Here is a 20804-nt window from a genome sequence, read left to right on the forward strand (position 1 = left end):
GCAAAACACTCACCTGGCACAATGTCCTACTCCACTTTTAACTACATTTATACAGATTGTGATCTATTCTGATCGATATTTGTACCTGACAGACTGACCTACTCCACCTTTAACTACATCGATACAAGAAGCTATTCAGATATGACACAAACATTCACTTGGACTCAACAATGAACTGGTAAGACTTTGTTGTTCAAAGGCCAAGGTAACCGTGACCTTACACGCACAAACTTCTACTTTCACTTCAAGAGTGAAATGATTACAATCCGGTAGTCAAAGGTCAAGGTGATTGTGGCCATAACTCAAGAACCATGGGTGTCCACCTTAAACTGTGCGGATTGTATAGATCTTCTGTGCTGCCAGGGGGAAGATGTGTGTGAAGCATCCATGTTTTACAGACATGGATGTAAACTGTAAGTGCAACCTGACTGGAACGTGAAGGCATAAAAACGCATAACGGTATATCTAGTTATCTGTATAAATTTATTACTTGTTACACACATAAACACACACATACCTGAGGTCCTCTTTTACATCTACATGTAACAGCATGACTCCACTTTGTTGCCACAGTGTTGCACCATATCTCATGAACGCCTCTCCTCTGGGTCTGCAGCAAATATTTACCAAAGTGTAGAGAGCAAATTCCCTCTCTTATGGAAATCACACACTCAGCATGTGAAATTGTTGTCTCAGGGTCAAACACACACACGTCAGGGAAGGAATATTGTTTGATGAGGGGAGCTCATAAAACTGGAGAGGCCCAGCTTTCCCAGTGTGCTGCTGCTGTCAGACGGGATGCTCAGCTATATTCTGTCATACTGATTTAGGACTATTATCAAATGTGCATGGACTCCAATATCTGCGCTCTCATCATTGCCGAGGATCGATCTGAGGCCTTGGAGTGCCAGCCGCTCTGATTGATGCACTGAGATGAATGCTGGTCAAATTACTAATGAGATGTGATTGAGATTCCCATGAGCAAACAGACTGGAGCTGCCAGACAGGATGGGGAAAGAGTTTGTGAAACATTCGGTCTGATGCAAACTAGAATCTGGAACTCACCATTCTCACTGTAGGCAAGTCCTCAGGTGGGGGGTGGGATGCTGCGAGTGAGTCAGCATTGTCCCTCCATTGCTAATGGCCAGGAAATATCCATGTTGGAGAGGCTAATTGGATTTATTTAACAGGAAGGCATCCGTTCAGCTCCATTAGCCCGTGGTAAACAGCAACACACAGCAGAGAGAGAGGCAGGTGGGAGAGAAAAGGGTTTGAGATGTGAACAGAGGAAGGAAGAGTTAGAAAAGAAGAGGGAGGAATGTTTATTGTTGATGCAGGTCAAGGAGCAGTCAGGAGTTTAGTTTGGGAGGAGGCAGTAGATGTTTTTATCCATGCAGATGATGATGAAATGCCAGGAGTGAAGCAGGGATGTGTAATAAGCTAATCAGCAGACAGCCCTGGTGTTATGATAATTCAGTTAACTGCAAGATTACACAGCTGATTATTCCTCCTGGATGAAGTGTCTTTGGGTGTCAAATGCAGTACAATAGTGCCCTGAATCTTTAGTTGTTTTTTTTTTTATGGCTTTTTTAATAAGAATTGGTAGGTGTGCAAACCCTTTTTTCAGCAATGCTGCTTCACTTGGCCTGGGAACCAGACAAATCTGTGTGCTCATGTTTTATTTGTTCAGTCAGATACCTCTGGTCCCTTTCCATTCAGACACATTTACATGTGATCTGGTGCAGGTCAGTCACCTTTTATCTGATATGCGGTGGGTGTAATATGATGACCGCCAATTTGCAGAGCCTTCATGCAAAATACGTGATAATGTCATTTTTGGTTTAGGCAGCTTAAGTGGCACTTTTGATATCTACAGCTGATGTGGAACTTTGCGTTGAAGTATTATTTTCAAATTCTGATGTCAAAAATGGCAACACTCAAACATATTGATGCTACACCATCACAGCTCAGCTCTGCATGCTGTGGTCTGTTCACATTTGTCCGTAGCTCATTATTATGTCACGTTTACTCGCTATGATTGGTTGTAGGCATCCAGGGGCATTTTGGTCTACTGCCATTGATAATACCCCTTGGAAATCAAAATTGAACTGAGAAGTTCAAGAATAACTAGTATTTGCAAATTGTTCTGGTGATGCCAGTTCCAGTAAGTCAGCTCCAAAAAATATTTTGAGAAGAAAAAACATCTAAAAGTGAGATTCAGCTTTGGCTGAACTGCAGCCACAGGTGACAAAGAGCACAGGTCAAAAAGGGTCATAATGTACATAAACTTTGATAACATTAGTACATAAACTTTGATAACATTAGCCCCTACAAGCAACTGCAACTAACAGTTAATTTTGTTGTCCATTAATCTGGTGGTTATCGTCTCAATTTATCGATTAGCTTTTTGGTCTATCAAATTTTTATTGATGTCTTTTTTTGTCCGCAACCCCAAAGATGTTTGATTTATTGTCATAGAGGAGTAAAGAAACCAGAAAATATTCGCAAACCATTGAGTGATTTTTTTAAAAACTAAATTATGATGTTCAAGTGGAAGAAAGTGCTCTTTTGTCTTTCAAAGTCTCGCTTTAATTCACTAATTTTTTTTTCAAAGCTTTCTAGGAAATCACACACTATTGTTCAGTGGATCACGTGGCTCATGTGTGGAACTTTGGTCAAATTTGAACTCTTATCACGATGAAGCTCCATACTTGGGTCAAGTGATGATAGCTAAATTTTCTCCATGACAACTAAGCAAACAAGATTTTGTGAGGAAGACCATGACACAGTAGAAAGTGTAGTCTTGAAAATTGTGATGTAAACTTTTACACGCTAAAAAAATTATCATCATCATCATGTAGAAAAAAATCCCCTTCTCTGTTGCTAATTATAAAATATGAGACTAAATGGATAACTTGTTGTTTATTGCGTGTTGTCTTTTGTGCTCCTTGAAGTTATAATAGATGAGTAAAAAAAAAAAAAAAAGAAAAAGGTCATTGCAGGACACAGATGACCCACATTTACATTCTTTGGAGCATCTCTTCACATACACAACAAGAAAAGCTACAGTCAACAACACAATGCAGTGACAGGAAAGGCTAAATCAAACCTGGCAGCCTTGATACTTCCAGGCTACAGCTCTCATTGGCATCTCGTGCATCCACTGACACTCTGCGATGTAAAATGTAATTGAGGGTCTCTCCTATAGACTAGAAGGATGGCGAGAGACCCTGGAAGGGGAAAACCACTCGCTCCTCAGACACAGATCATGAAGGAACAGTGGGGCTACTATGCTGCCTGTAAATTGAGCCTTTCTTCCTGTGAGAGAGTGACATGGTGGAATGCAGCACATTAATGTGGACATGGGTGGGCTTCTCATTCCTGTCATAGCATCTCTCTCTTTTCCCTTTGACCCTCCGTGACTTTCTTGTCTCTTCTTTTTGCCTCCAAGCCTCTTTTGAGTTTGTGTCAACAGGGTGTGGATGTTTTTTTCTTCACCATAACTCGGGTTCTTGCAAGGATGATGAACATCAGTCAGCTCTTTACCTTGATGTTCTGTTGTGTCACCATCCCGTTCATTTCAGGTTCAGTATAGCTGTATTGGCATTGCGTTTTGATCGGCTGATATACTGCATAGGCCAATATTGGCTTGTTGCAGCTGTATTGGTATTGGCATGGATTTTGGTGGATAAATGAGAGGAAATTTTCAACCAAGAAAAGTTTGACGTAATTTAAAAGCAATATCTCTATTAAGTCATTTTTCTATCAGTACTGTGAGAAATCCTTATCAAAAGTATTAAGGGCCAGAAACACCAAACTGACATCAAAGAACTAGTGGCAATAAAAGTCATTTGTTCCATCGCTTCAAAAGGTGCCCTTGAACAAACTGCAAAGTAGGGCTGAGCAATAAGGAGAAAATCAAAAATCACAATATTTTTGATCAAATACCAATTGGGTTGACTTTGGTAGACGATTGGTGTTTTAACACAATTACACAATTAGATTTTTGATAAATAATCATCAGTAATGTGGATATAATGTCCTAGTGGGTAGAGATAATTGAACAACAAGAACAGTCTGGTAAGTTCATCACTTTACCGTAATTCTGCCTTTAAAATGAAGAACAACATGTAGGAAATAACGAGTGTTTGCTTTCCTCACCTCAGTTTCTCTTTTTGTGCTCTGAGTTGAACAACCAGTCAGAGCGATGTCATCCACTGACAGACTTTGCCGCTTCGACGACAATTCAACATGCTGAATTGGTCAAGATAAAATGGCAGGAAACATCGCAAAAACTAGGGCGACAAACTCTAATAGATGAAATGACACTGAGCAACAGTCAGTCGTGGGCTTGGTGTGTCAGGGCCCCTAGTTTATGCTGCAACCTTCCTCAAATAAGGAATTTGAAACACACATAAATGCGATATTCCCATCACACTTTCCACATTGTAGTCCTCAGTTTGAGTCTGGCATTCCTTTTAATTATGTGATCTTTCTGTATTTTGAAAATCTGCACTGGAGCTTGAGTATTGACAGTTGTCGGCTCAGCTATCAGTCACACAAACGCCAGCTTTCACACTCAGAGGTTTGAAAGCTGAAGGAGCATTTCTGTTTTATCATCAAAGATCTTTGATAAAATACTATATGTTAAGGACATATTTAAGACTTACTTTGACCCGATTTCTGACTCGGAAAAGAAATGGCGAATTGTGTCTGAAGTTGACAATAAAGCACCTAGTCAGAATAAGAAAAAGAAAGAAGCAAAAGCGTGCAAATTGTTTGTGTTTTGGTGCAGGTACGAGGTTGATGCTTATAAACTATTTAAACATGTTAGACAGACATTTATAACCCACCGTGTTCTCTCTCTTTTTCAGCGTGGGCTGCTTTGGAGGTGAACATGGAGGACAGAGTTGAGGTGAAGAGAGGAGAAACCGCTCAGATCAACTGCATGTTCACATCGACTGACGGTGTTGGCGGCATGGTCATACAGTGGTTATACGTAAGTTTCATCAAGCCTGATGCACGCAGACACAGAGGTGTGTGATGTGTCCATGCATGTCCTGTTTCATGTGTTTGTACTCCGACATTTAGGTGACACGGTCAGGTGAAAGGCAGAAAATCTACTATCAGGACACCACCATGACGATTATAGACCGAGGCACACCGTTCACAGACAGGATCAGTGTGAACGGCACAGGAGCCACTGGAGAGATAGTGTTGACTATCTACGATGTGCAGCTGGAAGATGAACTGGAATTTATCTGTCTCGTCAAAGGTTTAACAGATGGGACTGGGGAAGGACGCACAAAGTTGAAGGTCTTCGGTAAGAGTCAATCTGAGATGGCCTGTTTTTCTTTAAGCTATGATTAAAAAGAGAGAAGAAGGTAAATTTAAAAAGCCCAACATCATATTTAAAAAACACACAAGATAATTATCTAAAGGGTGGATGTAACACAACAGTTAAATGATGCTCATTTCAGATCCTCTGACCTAAAAACTTCCCACAATTTCCACACTTTATGCATAATTTATGCATCAATATTTTTCTCACACTTGGCAAAAAGACATTTCAACTTCCTGTACCCATTCTGCGTATAACTGCTCTCACTGACACCCCAAGTCACATCAGTGCGAACAATAATACTTTAAACTAGGATTGCAGCAGTATACTGGTTTCAAGGTATAACTTGGTATGAAAATTAACAGATTTTATACCACTTACATTTGCTTATTTACAGTATTGAAAAACATATGCAATCATTTTTCCCATGTCTTTTTACCTCTCTGGTTTTAGAGGTTTAAATGCTACTGAAGAAAGCGGGTGTCAATCCAGGTGTAAATGGGTTAAAAGTGACTTACAATGATAACCCTTGAAAAAAATCTCATATTATTGCAACCCTATGTCAAACCCTTTCAGTGGCTCCAACTAAATTTCAACTTAAGCCCTTTTTAGACCAAAGATTTGTGATGAGACAAGATAAAACTTAAAACTACTTGCTGTGTGCCCATCTTCAGTGTTTTGAAGACCTGCCCGTTTACACCAATGGGATTAGACGAGATGGTCTGTGGTCTTCTTGGCAACAACTGACTCTGTTCTGACTTCCAGATTTTAAAGCTTATTTTATAGCTGAATATAACCTGAAACTTCTCCAAAAAGAGTACAGTGATAATAAGCTGCTGCTAGCTATGATTGTGTTTATAATACACCACAATGATCTAAATAACCAGAGCTAATTAGTCAGCTGGAGTGTGTGTGATGTGCATACATACAGAGCAGCAGCAGCATCCCACTTTCACATTATGAGGATGGAGACTGACATACATGTCAACAACTGCGTGGATGTAAAGGACTCGGGCTCAGTGGTGATGAGCCAGTTGGATGTTGAAACAGATGACGTGCTCTGTGTTTTAAAACCAGCCACTCAACAAGCCAAGCTGCAGGTGACAGCCAGCTGAGTCGAGCTGAGCCAGGCCAGTTCACATGGCTGCAACTTTTTCCTGCAACAATTTTGTCCTGTTGTGAATCTTTGGTCTGAACTAGGCTTTACCGTACCATGCAATATGCTATGACACTGAAGCTGTGTCAAAGTGTTTAAACTATTAATTGTCAGCTGCGCGAACACAGACATTTTCTGTAGAACATTTTGCCTATTCCAGTTCTTGATTTGGTTCTCAATGCCTCTGTAGAAACGCCACACCGTCCCACCATTGAGAGTATGCAAACAGGGATCTCAGTCAAAGAAGAAAATCCATCCAAGGTAAACAAGCTTTGAATCATGAACAGCACAGTGTAAAAATCATGCAATAACCATCAGGCTACAATTTCTGTATTTTAATGTGATCTTTCCTCATTATCTCTTCTCTTATAGATTGCGACCTGCGAGGTCAAAAATGGCTACCCAAAACCCAACATCACTTGGTACAGAAACGACTTGCCGCTACACGGGGCTCAGGATGGTGAGACGAATTGATATCAGGATCAACGATGCACTAATACACTGTTTCAGTTTGTGCTGATTCCAAAGTGATTTCAAACATTTTGTGTCTTCCAGTGGTGAAGGTGGTGCCCAGCATCACTATTGAATCGAGCGGTCTGTACTCAGTTACGAGTGAGCTGAGCATGAAGGTGACGAAGGAAGACAAAGATGATACGTTCTACTGTGAGATCACCTACTTTGTTCCTGGAGGAGTGGGGATGACTGAGACCGACCGTATTAACATCACTGTATACTGTGAGTGTCACACCTAGTATAACGGCATCACATCAGCAGAACGTAGCGCACTGTGAGACCACACAACATGTTTCTTTTTAATGAGAGACAGTTAGAGTTATATGTAGAGACATCAGGTGCCCCATACTGACCATTAATATGACACACTGTATCATCCGTCTGTGAGGACACCAGACTGTAACGCCCATATGTGATACCATGTGCATTATTATGCTACTATAAAAACCTTCTCTCTTCTGTGAAGGCTTTCAACAAGATTGCCACCTGGGCTGCAGGGATTTTGCTCCCTATCAGCCACAAGAGTACAAGTCAGGCCCTGATTTTTGGCAATAAGGACATGTTTGTCCCAAAGGTATAGGATGGGGTGTTGAGGTCAGAGCTCTGTGCAGCCCAGTTAATTTCCCCCACACCAAACTTGGAAAGCAATTTCTTACGGGATCTCACTTTGTGGACATGGGGTCATGCTAAGAGTTGGAAGACCAGTATGATCTAAAATACCAATAAGATATCTCCTAATTGGAACTAACAGGGCTGATGCCATCAAATGGGATAAATGCTGGACAATGGACAGACTCTCATGACAAAAATACTACGATACATACCTTAAATTTAGTTTCAATCAAATTAAAGGGTGTTAGGCATCCACATTTGCTTGGTTTTCTACCCTCCATATTATCAGGCTACAATTTGGATGTAACAAAGCTTGAAAAAGGTTTTTACTTTCCCAATCGTAATTAATACTGGGACGTTAAATGCTGTGTATTAGTTAGAAATTCTGGTGCTGTGCCCTTTGACATGTTTTCTCAGGTTGGGGAAATTGACCGACCAGAGCTTTGTGACCGGGATTAATAACGTCAGCTTCATTTTTGTATGCCAGAGTGAGAGATTTGCACAGGAAGAAAAAATAGCTAATCAGCATTTTTCTTTAGTTGTTGTAAAAAACTGTATGACTGAACTAAATGCGACTTTCAGAGCATTAAAATATCAGCAAACCACTATTTGCTATGCAATGATAGTATGGTTTTGTGGCGACCTGAATAGAAAATGAAGTCACACTGCCTCTGTGTGTGTGTGTGTGTGTGTGTTATAATCCAAGATTCTCTGTAGTGGATAGCCGGTCCGGCAAGTTGTGCATGTTGGTGCATGTAAGTATCACACTGGGTAGCTTATCGCCCATATTTGCACTGTGCTCAAACAGTAATTGCTGCTGGTTTTGCATTTGCTTCATCTCAGAAGCCTAACACCCACCCTTTTGGTGCCTGACGAGTTAACATTATTAGCTCTGTCAGCACTGTTGCCATTGTTTAGCATTGTTTATGGAGTTACTATCTAAGCAACCTCCATGTTGAGAACCGTGTCCAGACAGCTCATATGCCCTGAATTCTTAATAGAGACCCTTTAAGCAAGCAACTTTAGTGTCAATGTCCAGTGAAAATGATTTAGGACAGACTGATAAAACACTTGCTACGGATTTGTGAGGGCAAAAAACTCAAGTTTGTGGTCTGACCTTGAATTTCTCTCTCTGTTTCAGACCCCTCCACAGCTGTGAGTGTTTGGGTTGAGTCACCAAAAGGCAAAATCAAGGAAGGGGACTCGATCGAGCTTCACTGCCGTGGCAACGGGAATATGCCATCTTCATTCTTAACAATCTCTCATGTAATAAAACCCACCATTTTTCACTCAATGTAAACACAGCAGCTACCTATCATAATCTTCCTCAGCAGTTAAAGTTGTTTACCTACACATACATACACAAATTATGTTAATGTGTTGATCAGATCACTCTGTTTTTTTTGTAGGACGATGAAAACTGGGAAACCGATATGTTGATGCTGCATAATGTGACCCGTCTGAACAGTGGAACTTACGAGTGTACCTCAACGGACACGGACACTTTTGAGGAGATCAAACACAACACCTCTGTTTTTGTCAACTGTAAGGAATCTGCACTGATATGATATGTGACCATGACACATTTTACCAGCAGTACGACTGTACATGCCCAATTTAAACATTTTTTTCTCCCTCCCTTTTGTGTGTGTAGACCTCGATCCTGCTGTTGTGACACCTAAAGGCACGATTGTGGTGCCCCAAGGACAGGAGCTGACAGCTACGTGCAATGCCCTCTCCTCTCTCCAGACAAAAACAGCCTGGTTTAAGGTCATACACACATGCAGGATAGTACAATTATACAAACAGCAACCATATTTTGTGTCAAATATATAAAAACACCTAAATTAATTAACGTTCATTTCAGAAATCTATCAACCTATTGTTTTATGTGCAATCGGGTACGTTGTAAAACACTCAGAGATTTATCCTGTTCACGAGAATGAAATGGATGCATGGTCACCTTTGACCACCAAATTCTAATCAGTTTATTGTTAAGTCCAAGTGGAAGTTTCTGCCAAAGTTGAAGAAAATCCCTCAGGGTCTTCTTGAGATATCGTGTTCACAAGATTTGGACAGACTGGCAACCTGAAAACAGCACGAAACAAAACAAAAACAAGACAAATGTTAATTTAATTAAATTTAATTTAATTTAAAGGCTTCCAGTTGTACAGTGTGTAAGAGTGCTATGCAACCTTAAGCAGACTCTAAGAATTTTTTTGATGAAAGCACCGTTTGGCAGCTGTCTGATCTACAAAAAACAATAATATTATTAATTTCTAATTATTGTTGTCTACGTGTGCAAGTGTGTGTTAAATGTGCTTTTGTTTTCCTGTTAGTGTAGGATGGACAGGAGGTTTCAATGGACCACACTTTAACCCTGAGAGATGCTACATTTGACACAGCAGGGACGTACATGTGCGTGGTGACTGTTACTGAGATCGAGGGAATGGAAACCAGTGGGACACTAAATGTTAATGTCCAGGGTAAATATGATCACAGATACTCTATATATTGAATATTACATTTCTTCTATGCTATAATCAATATTTATGCTTAAAAAAATATCCTCATATAACATATGGTTTTAATTTTTCATGTATGTTTTATGTTTAGTTTTCACATTTTTCTGTAGTTTCATTTGTAGTTTTTGGCCAATGCATAAGGTTTTAAAGGAAAGCTGTATCTGTGTGCTTGCAGCATGCATAAGTAGTAGTCGTTATGGTCATGACAGAGCTTTTATAGGCCTTTATGTTTTGCTCTTCTCTCTGCAGGCCCACCAGAGATCATGGAGCAGGACTACACAGAGATGGAGGAGAGTTTTGAGAGCACAGTCGACCTGAGCTGTAACGTCAGAGGTTTCCCTGCTCCCAAGATTATCTGGACCGCCTCTGATGGAGAGGTATAGCTGAGAAAAGCCTCCCATTCTTGAAATATTTTTATTTGATTTTAACCTTTATTTAACCAGGAATAGTTCCACCGAGATTAAGAATCTGTTTTTCAATTGAGTCCTGGCCAAGATAGAAGCATAAGTAATTTCACATAAATGAACAAACAGACTAAAAACACAACAGCAAAAGTTAAAACAACAGCAATGCAATTCACACAAACAGCCAATAAGCAGCATTCAGAGACCATACATGTGAATTCAGTGTTCAGAGGGGTTAATTACAGCTGCAGCAGGGGTGCAGTTTTCACAAATGTGTCCCCACTAGATTAGATCTTAATCTCTTCAGTCCTCAAGACTTAAATTGTGATATCAATTTTGACACTCGTGTCCAGAGCAGGGGTTTCAAAACTTTTCAGTTCAAGACCCAAAAGAGAAATTTGGTGTCCAAACATACAAAATTACTTCATAAATTACCATAAACATTAATAAACTACTAATGAAGACCACAAAAAAAACATGAATTTAAGATGTAAATAAAATGTAAGTGGGTATAGAGTATTCCCTTTAACTCTCCACTTTATTGTGCTGCATTTAGAAACCTTTCACAAGTATTTAAACAATGTACTCACAGCCATGACCACATTGGTATTGAGCAACTGGGCAAGACATATTTTGCATATTGCAAGAAATGTGTATATAGAGAATATAGAGAATTATTTTTGAAAAGCTTGGAGAAAATGTACAGAAAACTATAAGTATGATTATAATTATTGGAATTATTATAATAATTAATTGTATATTTTAAAATTGTGTTACAGCATTATTATTTTTAAGCTATTTTTCTCATTACATTTCCTTGTTTTTTAATTTTCTGTTTTTTTGTCCTATTATCAGTTAATTTTCTTGTTTTTATTACATTTTTTGTCATTTGTCCTTAAGTTGCTCTTGCAAAAAGTTTTTCTTGAATAACTAGTGTATTTTCTTACCATGTTACTGTATTAAAAAAAGTCACTGATTGACCTGAGAGTGGCACTATCAGCTCCCACTAAAGGATGGTGTAGTTGCATTTCAGTCAATGCACCTCTCTTCAGTGTGTGACACCATTTGTTAGAGCTGCATTCAACTCCTTAACTCTGACTTGTGCAGAAGAAAGGGAAACTTTTTCCTCTGGTGGACCTGTTGTACTCTTTGTCTTTAATTATGTGATTTTCTGCCAGATCATCAAGTCAACATCCCAGAAGGAGACTGACATGGGCATTCTGAGTGTGGCCAGTGTCAAGGTCACCTCTGACCTCACCATTTTCTGCAATGCCTCCAACGAGTTCGGCACTGACGTGGTGACCTTCAACATCACAGCCAGTGAGTTCTCTCTGCCCCTTCCTGTGCCTGCACTTTGTGTTTATTTATGTGTACATCTCTGTCTGTTGTCCCCCCCCCCCCCCTTCCTCCACTTCTTGTCTCACTACTGTGTTTATTTTTACTTTGTCCGAAGGCCTCCAGCTCTGCCGTGTGCAGTGACGTGTCGCCTGTGACATTTGAATCAGTGTTGTTGTTGTTTGGGATGTTGAAGCTGTGTGGCTGTTAGATGTGCTCCCCTTCTCCCCCAATGTGTTAACAGGGAGTGACCTCCCTTCTTTGCATTTGCCTGTTTTCAGCTTTAAACACCACCACAGCAGCCACTACTACTAGTAGCACTACAACTACCACTACCATTTCCACCGCTACAGGTAAGACCACAGTCACTGTCCGCCTCGCACCACTCGAGTCGAGTCAACTTTAAAAACTTTTGAAAATTACTTGCATCGAGCAAAATCCCATGAAAAGGACTCGAGAATTAATGTGATGCTTCAGCCGTCAGTAAAGGTTATTATCTGCAAGTTAGGTGGTTGACACACTTCCTCTCTTTAATGGTCGGGCAGAGTCTTTTTCTGTGAGTCAGACAGCAAGAATGAGAGCGAGAAAGGAAAACTTGAAAACACCTGAAGCAATTACCGCACTGGCATGACTGAAAGGTCATTACATTAGTGTTGGTTAGTGATCGCTCTGATTAAAAGCTGCGGTTTCTAAAAGGTATTTATAGTCTTTAATGGGTGATATTCCTGTCATAGCTGCGGAGTGTCTTATTGTATAATTTGTCGGCACAGCTTTCATTTTCTGCTTGTCAGGTTATTATGTAATTAAACTTTATATATGCATTCTTTTTGTCATGAGTATTAGAAAGTATCTATACCATATAAATAATCAGTTTAATCAGGTGAAAAGGATTGACATGGCTTCTCCATACAGCAGTGTGATGAGGAATGCATTCCTGTTAGCAATTATGGCGTGCGGATGCACACACGGCACACAACCGAACAAACAGACACAAGCATCAGTGTGACTTCAGAAAGCAGCTGATGCTTTAAATGCACTCAGAGCGAGTCTCCTGACTCCCATTACGGGTGCCTGCCTCCTCTTTTCTTGTCCACCATGCCAGGAAATTTTCATCCCCTCAGAGAAAAGCTGTTCTGGGTCTGGGCGAAGCGCTGGTTAAATGAGATCAAACAGGGTTCCACTGGGAAATGACTGTTGTGCTACTGACCACAGCCAACCAATCAGGATAGATGTTTAGCTTCGCAGATAAGATCCTCAAATTAAACATTTGCGTTCAGCCCAGGCCTCTGCTAGAGATCTAAACTGTTTGTTTGTGAGTGACAGAGAAAAAGAGAATATTTGTGTGTGTATGAGTGAGGACTCCTGATAGGAGTTATATAACACATCCAGCCACTTACTGATAATTGTGCTCGTGTTGTTTTTCTCAGTCAAAGCAAAAACAGCTATCCCCTCAGAGAGAGCCAAGAAAGGTTTGTAAGTTACGCTGCTGAGGGCTCTCCCTCACCTCTCCATCTCAAAGGCACAAAGCTTCCTTCCACTTCTCCTCCACAGCACCTCCCTGTCTCTCTCTCTCTCTCACCTCCCAGCATTCATCAGACTCCCCCTCTCCTGATGAACAAAACATCAAATCACCATTGAGTTGTTAATCTTTACCTCTTCCAGTGCATGTTGTCATCTGTAAATATATCTATATATATCTATATCTATATCTATATCTATATATATGTGTGTGTATATATATATATATATATATATGTGCACCTGTCCTCTTCCTGAATGACCTCTTCTCTTTATGTCAGGTTTAGGTCATCTGATTGATGCTAGTGCTGCACTCTCTTTAGACGCACTGTAAAAATGCTATCTGCTGTTCCTACGCACTGTGGAATGCTGCACAGCCTGCCTGATGCTGATCCTGTATCCAACTCTCCTGCCCCATGCCGTCATCTCATTCATTATCCAGTTACAGCGAGTGACCCTGTGGTTGTTGTTGTGCTTTTTCTCCACCAGAGGGCAGAGGTATCATTATTGCAGTTCTCATCATCTGCATCCTGCTGTTGGCCATCCTGGGGAGTGTGCTCTACTTCCTCTACAAAAAGGGCAAGATCTGTGGTCGGTCTGGCAAACAAGACCTGTAAGTTCAACGAGTCACTTGATGTCGGAGGGTGAAGATGTGATTGGGTTTTAACACTTTTAGACCCAGTGTAAATTGTAGTGGACATCAAATATGTATTGAGTCACCAGCCAGTTTTTTGGGAGATGGATTAACACATGAAAGAAGGCCAGCATGGCAGATGATCAAAACAGGTAATGGAGTGATAAATGAATGCAAAAGTCAGTGATTTACATATAACTGGGTATATTAGCATAATTAATTCATCCTATAACTAGAGACATTCACAGTGGGATCACTCTTGCAGTAAAGTAAACATAAGGATGTACTGACTGACAAGTGAAAGTTTATTGGGCAGTTCTTGCATTTGTCATCCCACATCATCAGGACCCACGAGGGGCAATCAAATTATGTGACCGATGGGGTGTCCAGTGGCTCAGTGGATAAAACAGGCACCCCATATATGAAGGCCGTTTCCTTGCCGCAGCGGCCATGGGTTTGAGTCCAGCTTGTGGCCCTTTGCTGCATGTCATCCCCTCTCTCTCCCACACTGTTGATCTTCTGTCCTATCTAATAAAGGCAAAAATGCCAAAAAACGTGACTGACAGAAGTTCATGGAGCACTTTAATGCTTATGGAGTGTTTATATTTATGTTCTCTGGTGTCGCAAAGAGCTCATAAGGAAATGATGAAAGCGTCATTAGTCGGCAAAACTTTTTATAATGATCTCAACTAAACACCTGTAAAGTTTTGTGACTGCCTCTTGCATGCCATCGTGTTGATATAATCAGACAACAGAGACAATAGAGCTAAAAAAAACAAATAATACTAAAAGGAGCATGAACGTAAGCCTTATGTATGTCAGATACACAAACATGACTCCAAATGAATGATAATGTTGCTCCATAACTGCTTGATGTGTAAAAAAAAAATCAGCTGTTTGCTAAGTTCACCATTATCAGCATAAAAAAGTGACAACAGATGTATGTCGGTGTTGTGTTTACAGCTTGTTCCCACTGCCCACAAGGGGCCAAAAAGTCAATCAATACAAACAATAAATCATCATCAGTTTATGGATGTACAGAAGAAAAGTCTATTATATGTGTGCATGTGTGTATGTTTCTGACAAAGGTTTTTTTTTTGGGTCTTGCAGCACCAAAGAGAAGTCCAGCAAAGATAACATTGTGGTGGAGATGAAGAGCGACAACACACAGAGGAAGCTGTGCTTCTTGGGGTCAACGGCGAAAAGCTGCCTCCCAGTGACCAGGTAGATATCCACAGTTTAACTCAGTGATTTTTAACCTTTTTTTAGGCCAGCGTCCCTTATATTCAGGTCCCTTAAAGCCCCAGTCAGTTAAAATGTAAGCAAGCTGTCTACCTTGAGTATTGTGTTGTGTTGTTGTATCATTAAGAAGCATGGGAAATAACAGATGTGATTAAACTGAGCAGCTGGAATATCATTATCTTTAGTTTCTCAGAGAGTAAAGAAAAAGCAATGTTAACTGAAATTATATTAGCTTGTTTTACATATAACTCAGTTAGAAATTTGACATTCAAACCTTAATTAGGTCTCATTGTTGATCATAAACAACAGCCATTAGAAAGCAATAATTTGGTGGTGATGAAAAATAAGCATTATTATAAATTCTTTCAATGAAAAATAAGAGCAGCCTACAAAGGAAAAGTCTGAAGCTACTGGAAGAAAAGTACACATATAAAGTGAGGGATCTTGGAGTCCTCCTAAAAGCATTAAAAAATGTAATATCCTGCTTTCTGGTGATTTTTTAAGCAACACTTTCTGGTGGAAATGCATTTTTATATGATGGAAAACACAAAATTCAGGTGCGAAGTGACAGGCTCTCGGGTATTCGGTACTGCTTTCAAAAATGTATAGCAACACGTGTGCAGGTATGATTTACCCTTCAGTCTTTCTTTGTGTCTTGTCCTTAACCTCTTTATATGTGCATTTCACACCTATTCATGTCAGTGACGCATTAATTTATCATAATAAGTTTATAAATCCCTGGACTTTAGCTCATGCGTGTTTTCTTTCCATATTCAAAACTGTCTGCATGTTAAAAACATTTACCACATATCTGAGATCTCTGAAAATTGAGAATAAAGTCATTATATTTTGAAGAAAATAAGCCCTGTCCTATAGTCTAATGTGAATTATGTTATTACCCTGCGCTCCAGTTTCCCCTTCAGACCATCTGACAGACACAGAGACCCGTTTGGGTTTAGGAGAGTGTCTGAATGCTGCTCCTCAGCAGTAATATACCGACTGTCCCTTTCTCTCAGTCTCTAAAGCACTACTGGTTGCTGTTTTCTATAGCGATACACACAGAAGTAGGAGAGCTTTCCACTTCATAAGCATTAAGTTTATCGAAAGAGTCACATGCAGAAAGTTTGTTTGTTTTTAACTATTTTTTGTACGTGACTCACAGCCCCCCTTGTGGTGCAGTTGGGCTATGAAAAGGCAATTCTGGAAAAAATGTAGACTAGTTTTTGTAAATATACTTGTTTTCACTCACATCATTCAGTCCTGACCTGGGAATATCTTAGCCAATTTTTCTTATATACTAGTCTATGACAATCATACATACAATCACATATACAGGTCTGTCATAACCAAAATAGTGTTTCATGCTTATTTTCCTAAAAAAATAGTTGTATCATTTTATATAAATGAGATCTGTTGACCACAAATTCCAAAAAGAAGTATAAAATTGATACTTTTGTGCTAATAAGTTGGAATGAAGTTGGCTAAGAAGATTTAAAAAAAAAAATAATAATAATAATTGGGTGTCATTTATACTTAACTGCTTCATAAACAATGAAACCAGACCGGGGCAATTTGACCTGGGAGGGCCACGTTTGTGATTTTTTTGCTAATTTTTTTTAAAAACATTTTTGACATATGCCAGTTTGTGATAATTCATCAGCATTGATCTTTACAACATTGAATATGATTTTCTAATTTCTATTTGTTTTTTTTACACCAAAATTTGGTATAATTTCATATAAATTTTGTTTATTAACCATACTTTCTAAATAGAAGTTTTAAACTAGTGGTAATGATTTGGAGTGAAGTCAATTGATAGGATGTAACGCAAGTTGGGAGATAATATCTACTCTATGCCTCATAAAACACTCAAATCAAACTCGGAAAATTTTGTCTGTAGAATACATAGTAAATGTAAATGGTGGCGAGACAACCTGAGGGATAATGTCTGTGTTTGCCCTCTGTAGTAATGAGTGACGAGTACCTGGATGTACAGAAGTGATGAGGCGACAGCAGACACATCAACAGCTGCTCCTGTTCCTCACTCTCATGCTCAGACCGGCCGAGGCCTTCAAGCTTCCACCACAGCTCCTTATCCCAGAGTTACGTCATGGAGAAGCTCAGTCGTCTGTCAGTTAATATCATGATGCACAACTGAGACTCAAATCACTCTGCAGCTTTTGCTTACTGTCCTTTATGTCCAGCACATTTCTGTTGGAATGAGCTTTAATGAGAAGTGATCTAAGCGCTCCATGACGTAACTCTGCTACCTTCAAACCAAGGACTATCCCCAAGCCTATAGTTCTCAGTACCACGAGCCTTGTATACTGCTGATTGTCCTTAGAACAATAATTTGAGCACAGCATCGACCAGAGACTGTTTTTATACCCGCATCACCTCAGGCAGAGTAATCACCGAAGAGCAGCCCGAAACAGGTCTTTATTAAGTGTACATATTATCATCTGTGTATATATTTCTTTATTTAAAATAACACGATTGAAAAAAAACAACCAAAAAGAAATGACCAGATAGTGTTTTTATTTTGCAAGGGCAAGAAGAGCTTAGGTAGATGTCTTGTTTTTATTTTGGATATTTCTTTGTCTTTTTTCCTGTTTTGCAAAAGTCTGTACACTGAAATTTTTAGACATGCAACAATGTGTCCTCCAAACAGCCAGTTACAGCCTAACCAAAGTTTTTCCTTTTAGCTCCTAGAACAAACTTTTGGAAAATTTAAACACACATAATTCATAGTTTGCCCCTCTCTAACACTCTTGTTTTTACACTCCCCTGATTGTGTATATTAAAGAAGCTATTCTAGTAATACTTTTTGTGACGCTCATGACTTTGGTGCATTATAAACATCCTTATACTGCATTATAATCTGCTCTTAACACTGTGTGATTACAGTTATAAGCACACACAAAATGCTTTATGACAATAATCATAACATTAAACATAATATATTATACACTATACATAACAATATAAAGCATTTTAAAATGACTTACAAGGTCAGGTATCCTAATACTTAATAATTGCTGGTCACCCTATTAACATTTTTATGCAAAGATTGTGTATTATTATTGTTGTAATACCTAATAAGAATTTCATAATGCATTGTTTAAACTATTACAGTGGATAACAATGTGATTATAACTTACTCTTAATGGTCACAGGGTGCTTTAAGAGTAGTAAAGAATATCAATAAATCTAAGCAAGAACACCCAAAACATCGTAAAATTATTTCATTTGATTAACGGGTCAAAACAGAAATTGAGCACTCCAATTTACTTCAAATTTCTTGATAACAACTACATGATCAACATTTACATTTCACTCAAGCTAAGTAGGGACTCATTTTTCAGATGAATAAATGAAAGTTTAATCTTAGACTAGTCGACTAGTCTAAAAGTGTCAAAACACTCAAAAAAGTGTCAAAATTTTGCAGTTTAATCTATAAGGTTAAACTTTGTCAGAGTGTCGTCGGTGATCAGAGCCTCTGGTTATTCTTGCATGCTGCTCCAAACTCCTTTCATTTTACCAATTCGTATTTCTTGTGCTGACTAGAAAAAGTATCCACGTTTAATCAGCTAGTCAATAAATTGCACACATTCCTACTCAACTGACTCATGTTATAGATAATAACTGAAACAATTCTCCACATTTATGCATTTATAGCAAAAAAATACTTCAGCAAATGTAAAGTATTGTGATACTTGACTTTTAAGTTATTAAAAAATGCTTAATAATGTGTTATGATTATTGTTATAAAGAATTATAATTATTTATGTGTGTGTATAACTATAATTGAAAAGTGCTACAAGCAAATTACATTGCATAATAATTATAAATCTAGTGTATTACAGACTTGGAAATCCTAGAAAGTTTTGGATATTTTTGTAAGAGGGGTAATAATCTAAAGTATTTTAAAAACGCCAGTTAAGATTATTTGTAGTTCTCTTAATGGGTTCTGTCCTTCGCAGTCAAGTTTTAAATATTTTCTATGTGTGTTTTAGTTTGAAGTATTTGCCACAGCCAGGTTAAAAAGTTACAGAAACCTTAGACATCCAGTCAAAGCCTGTAAAAATATCTTAATTTGTACTGTTAGTTATGTTTCTATTTGATGTTCAGTGCACTGATTTCTTTGTGGTTATTCTTCATTTAGCTGTGTTTCTCTAATGTGAAACAGTGGTTTTGTTTAATGTGACTGTTTGTGAAAAAGAAGTATTTCTATAGCTATTTTTAGTTCTTCTTTAAGAGGGAGGATGAGGGTAAAACAGATTAATTGTCCATGGTATTTATGGTTCACGGCATGAAGTTTCCCTCATTAGGAAAAGACACATTTCTGTTTAATTATTTAATTAATTCATGTCTTGACTGAAACTTGAGATAATCTGGTGGATCCCAGAGAGAAACACAATCCCCCTCAGACATGATGACGAAGTACAGTATGTGACTACTAAGGGGGGGGGGGTTGACTCCACATATGCAAATTAAGTTGGTAGACAATCAACAATCAAGATGCACTGTGCTCAATAATATGCAGGTATCATCCATACTTACCCTTCCTACCCTCTGTTAGTCTGTTTCGTTCTGGTGTTTTTAAGAACTACCACTGTTACATGGTTTCGGATGTTTTAAATCAGTAAAATGCCTTGAAGTTGTGAAATGTAATAATGATTGTCATTGATGACATTTGAACCAGTTCACCTACAAGTTCATTGTTTGTAGTTTTTAAAAATTATACCAAATAAAGACTGATTGTTAGTTGAAAAGAAGAGATTTAAATGTTTTTGTGAGACGATGAGCAACCATATAAACAACTCGTGAAACAGCTTAAAATGTAAATGTTTAACACAAAGCCGTTTTCAGATTTCTGTTCTGCAGATTTACAGGTATGTATTGCGTGAAAAAGATAATAATTTCTTTGTAGGTTAGTTCAGAAAGAGCACCGGTATTTAATGTAGAGCTCCCAGTTCATTTATTCCAACTTGTAGTGATCTGTACACATGCGTATACATACAATGAATACATAAATACGCACAACATACAGTGCTACAAAAATGTCATAGGATGGCATGTCATAAATATCTCATAATAATAATAATAGTATACTATGTCATTAAATCTAATCAATTGTAATAGTATGTGATAGAAAATTTCATGAATAGTTAGATAAAAATGTCATTAGTGTCAAAGAAAAGTGTGCCAAAAATGATTGTACTTCCCTTGCTTGTTAATTGGGATCAAACTGGTTTTATTTAAGTTCGGAGCTATTGTTAATATGCGCACGTTATTGAACACAATCCAATATTTTTACCAAAAGTCAATAGATGGTTTAGTTGTCTCATTGGATGCAGAAAAGGTGTTTGACCAGACTGAATGGCCTTTTCTGCTCTACATGTTGAATAAATGTGGTTTGGGTGAGCGGTTTATTAAACGGGTTAAGTTACTGGATAACAATCCTCTGGCTGCAGTTCTTACTAATGGCTTGAGATCTTCCATCGTGTGTACCGAGAGGGGA

The 20804-nt window shown here is 38.7% G+C and overlaps 1 protein-coding gene across 1 annotated transcript in view; it reads left to right on the plus strand.

Moving 5' to 3' along the window:
* Positions 1–20055, plus strand: part of mcamb (melanoma cell adhesion molecule b) — a 53463-nt gene extending 33408 nt beyond the window's left edge. The window contains exons 2-17 of the mRNA XM_042486628.1: positions 4875–4999; positions 5092–5323; positions 6688–6758; positions 6870–6957; positions 7053–7232; positions 8764–8888; positions 9032–9167; positions 9277–9392; positions 9967–10108; positions 10397–10524; positions 11730–11871; positions 12168–12239; positions 13314–13355; positions 13894–14017; positions 15149–15262; positions 17248–20055. Coding sequence (XP_042342562.1) covers positions 4875–4999; positions 5092–5323; positions 6688–6758; positions 6870–6957; positions 7053–7232; positions 8764–8888; positions 9032–9167; positions 9277–9392; positions 9967–10108; positions 10397–10524; positions 11730–11871; positions 12168–12239; positions 13314–13355; positions 13894–14017; positions 15149–15262; positions 17248–17257 — 1847 coding nt within the window. The 3' untranslated portion in view covers positions 17258–20055. The remainder of the gene's footprint in view (positions 1–4874; positions 5000–5091; positions 5324–6687; positions 6759–6869; positions 6958–7052; positions 7233–8763; positions 8889–9031; positions 9168–9276; positions 9393–9966; positions 10109–10396; positions 10525–11729; positions 11872–12167; positions 12240–13313; positions 13356–13893; positions 14018–15148; positions 15263–17247) is intronic.
* Positions 20056–20804: the final 749 nt, after the last annotated feature.

Source organism: Plectropomus leopardus, chromosome 5 (assembly GCF_008729295.1).
Source record: "Plectropomus leopardus isolate mb chromosome 5, YSFRI_Pleo_2.0, whole genome shotgun sequence".
NCBI lineage: Eukaryota > Metazoa > Chordata > Actinopteri > Perciformes > Serranidae > Plectropomus > Plectropomus leopardus.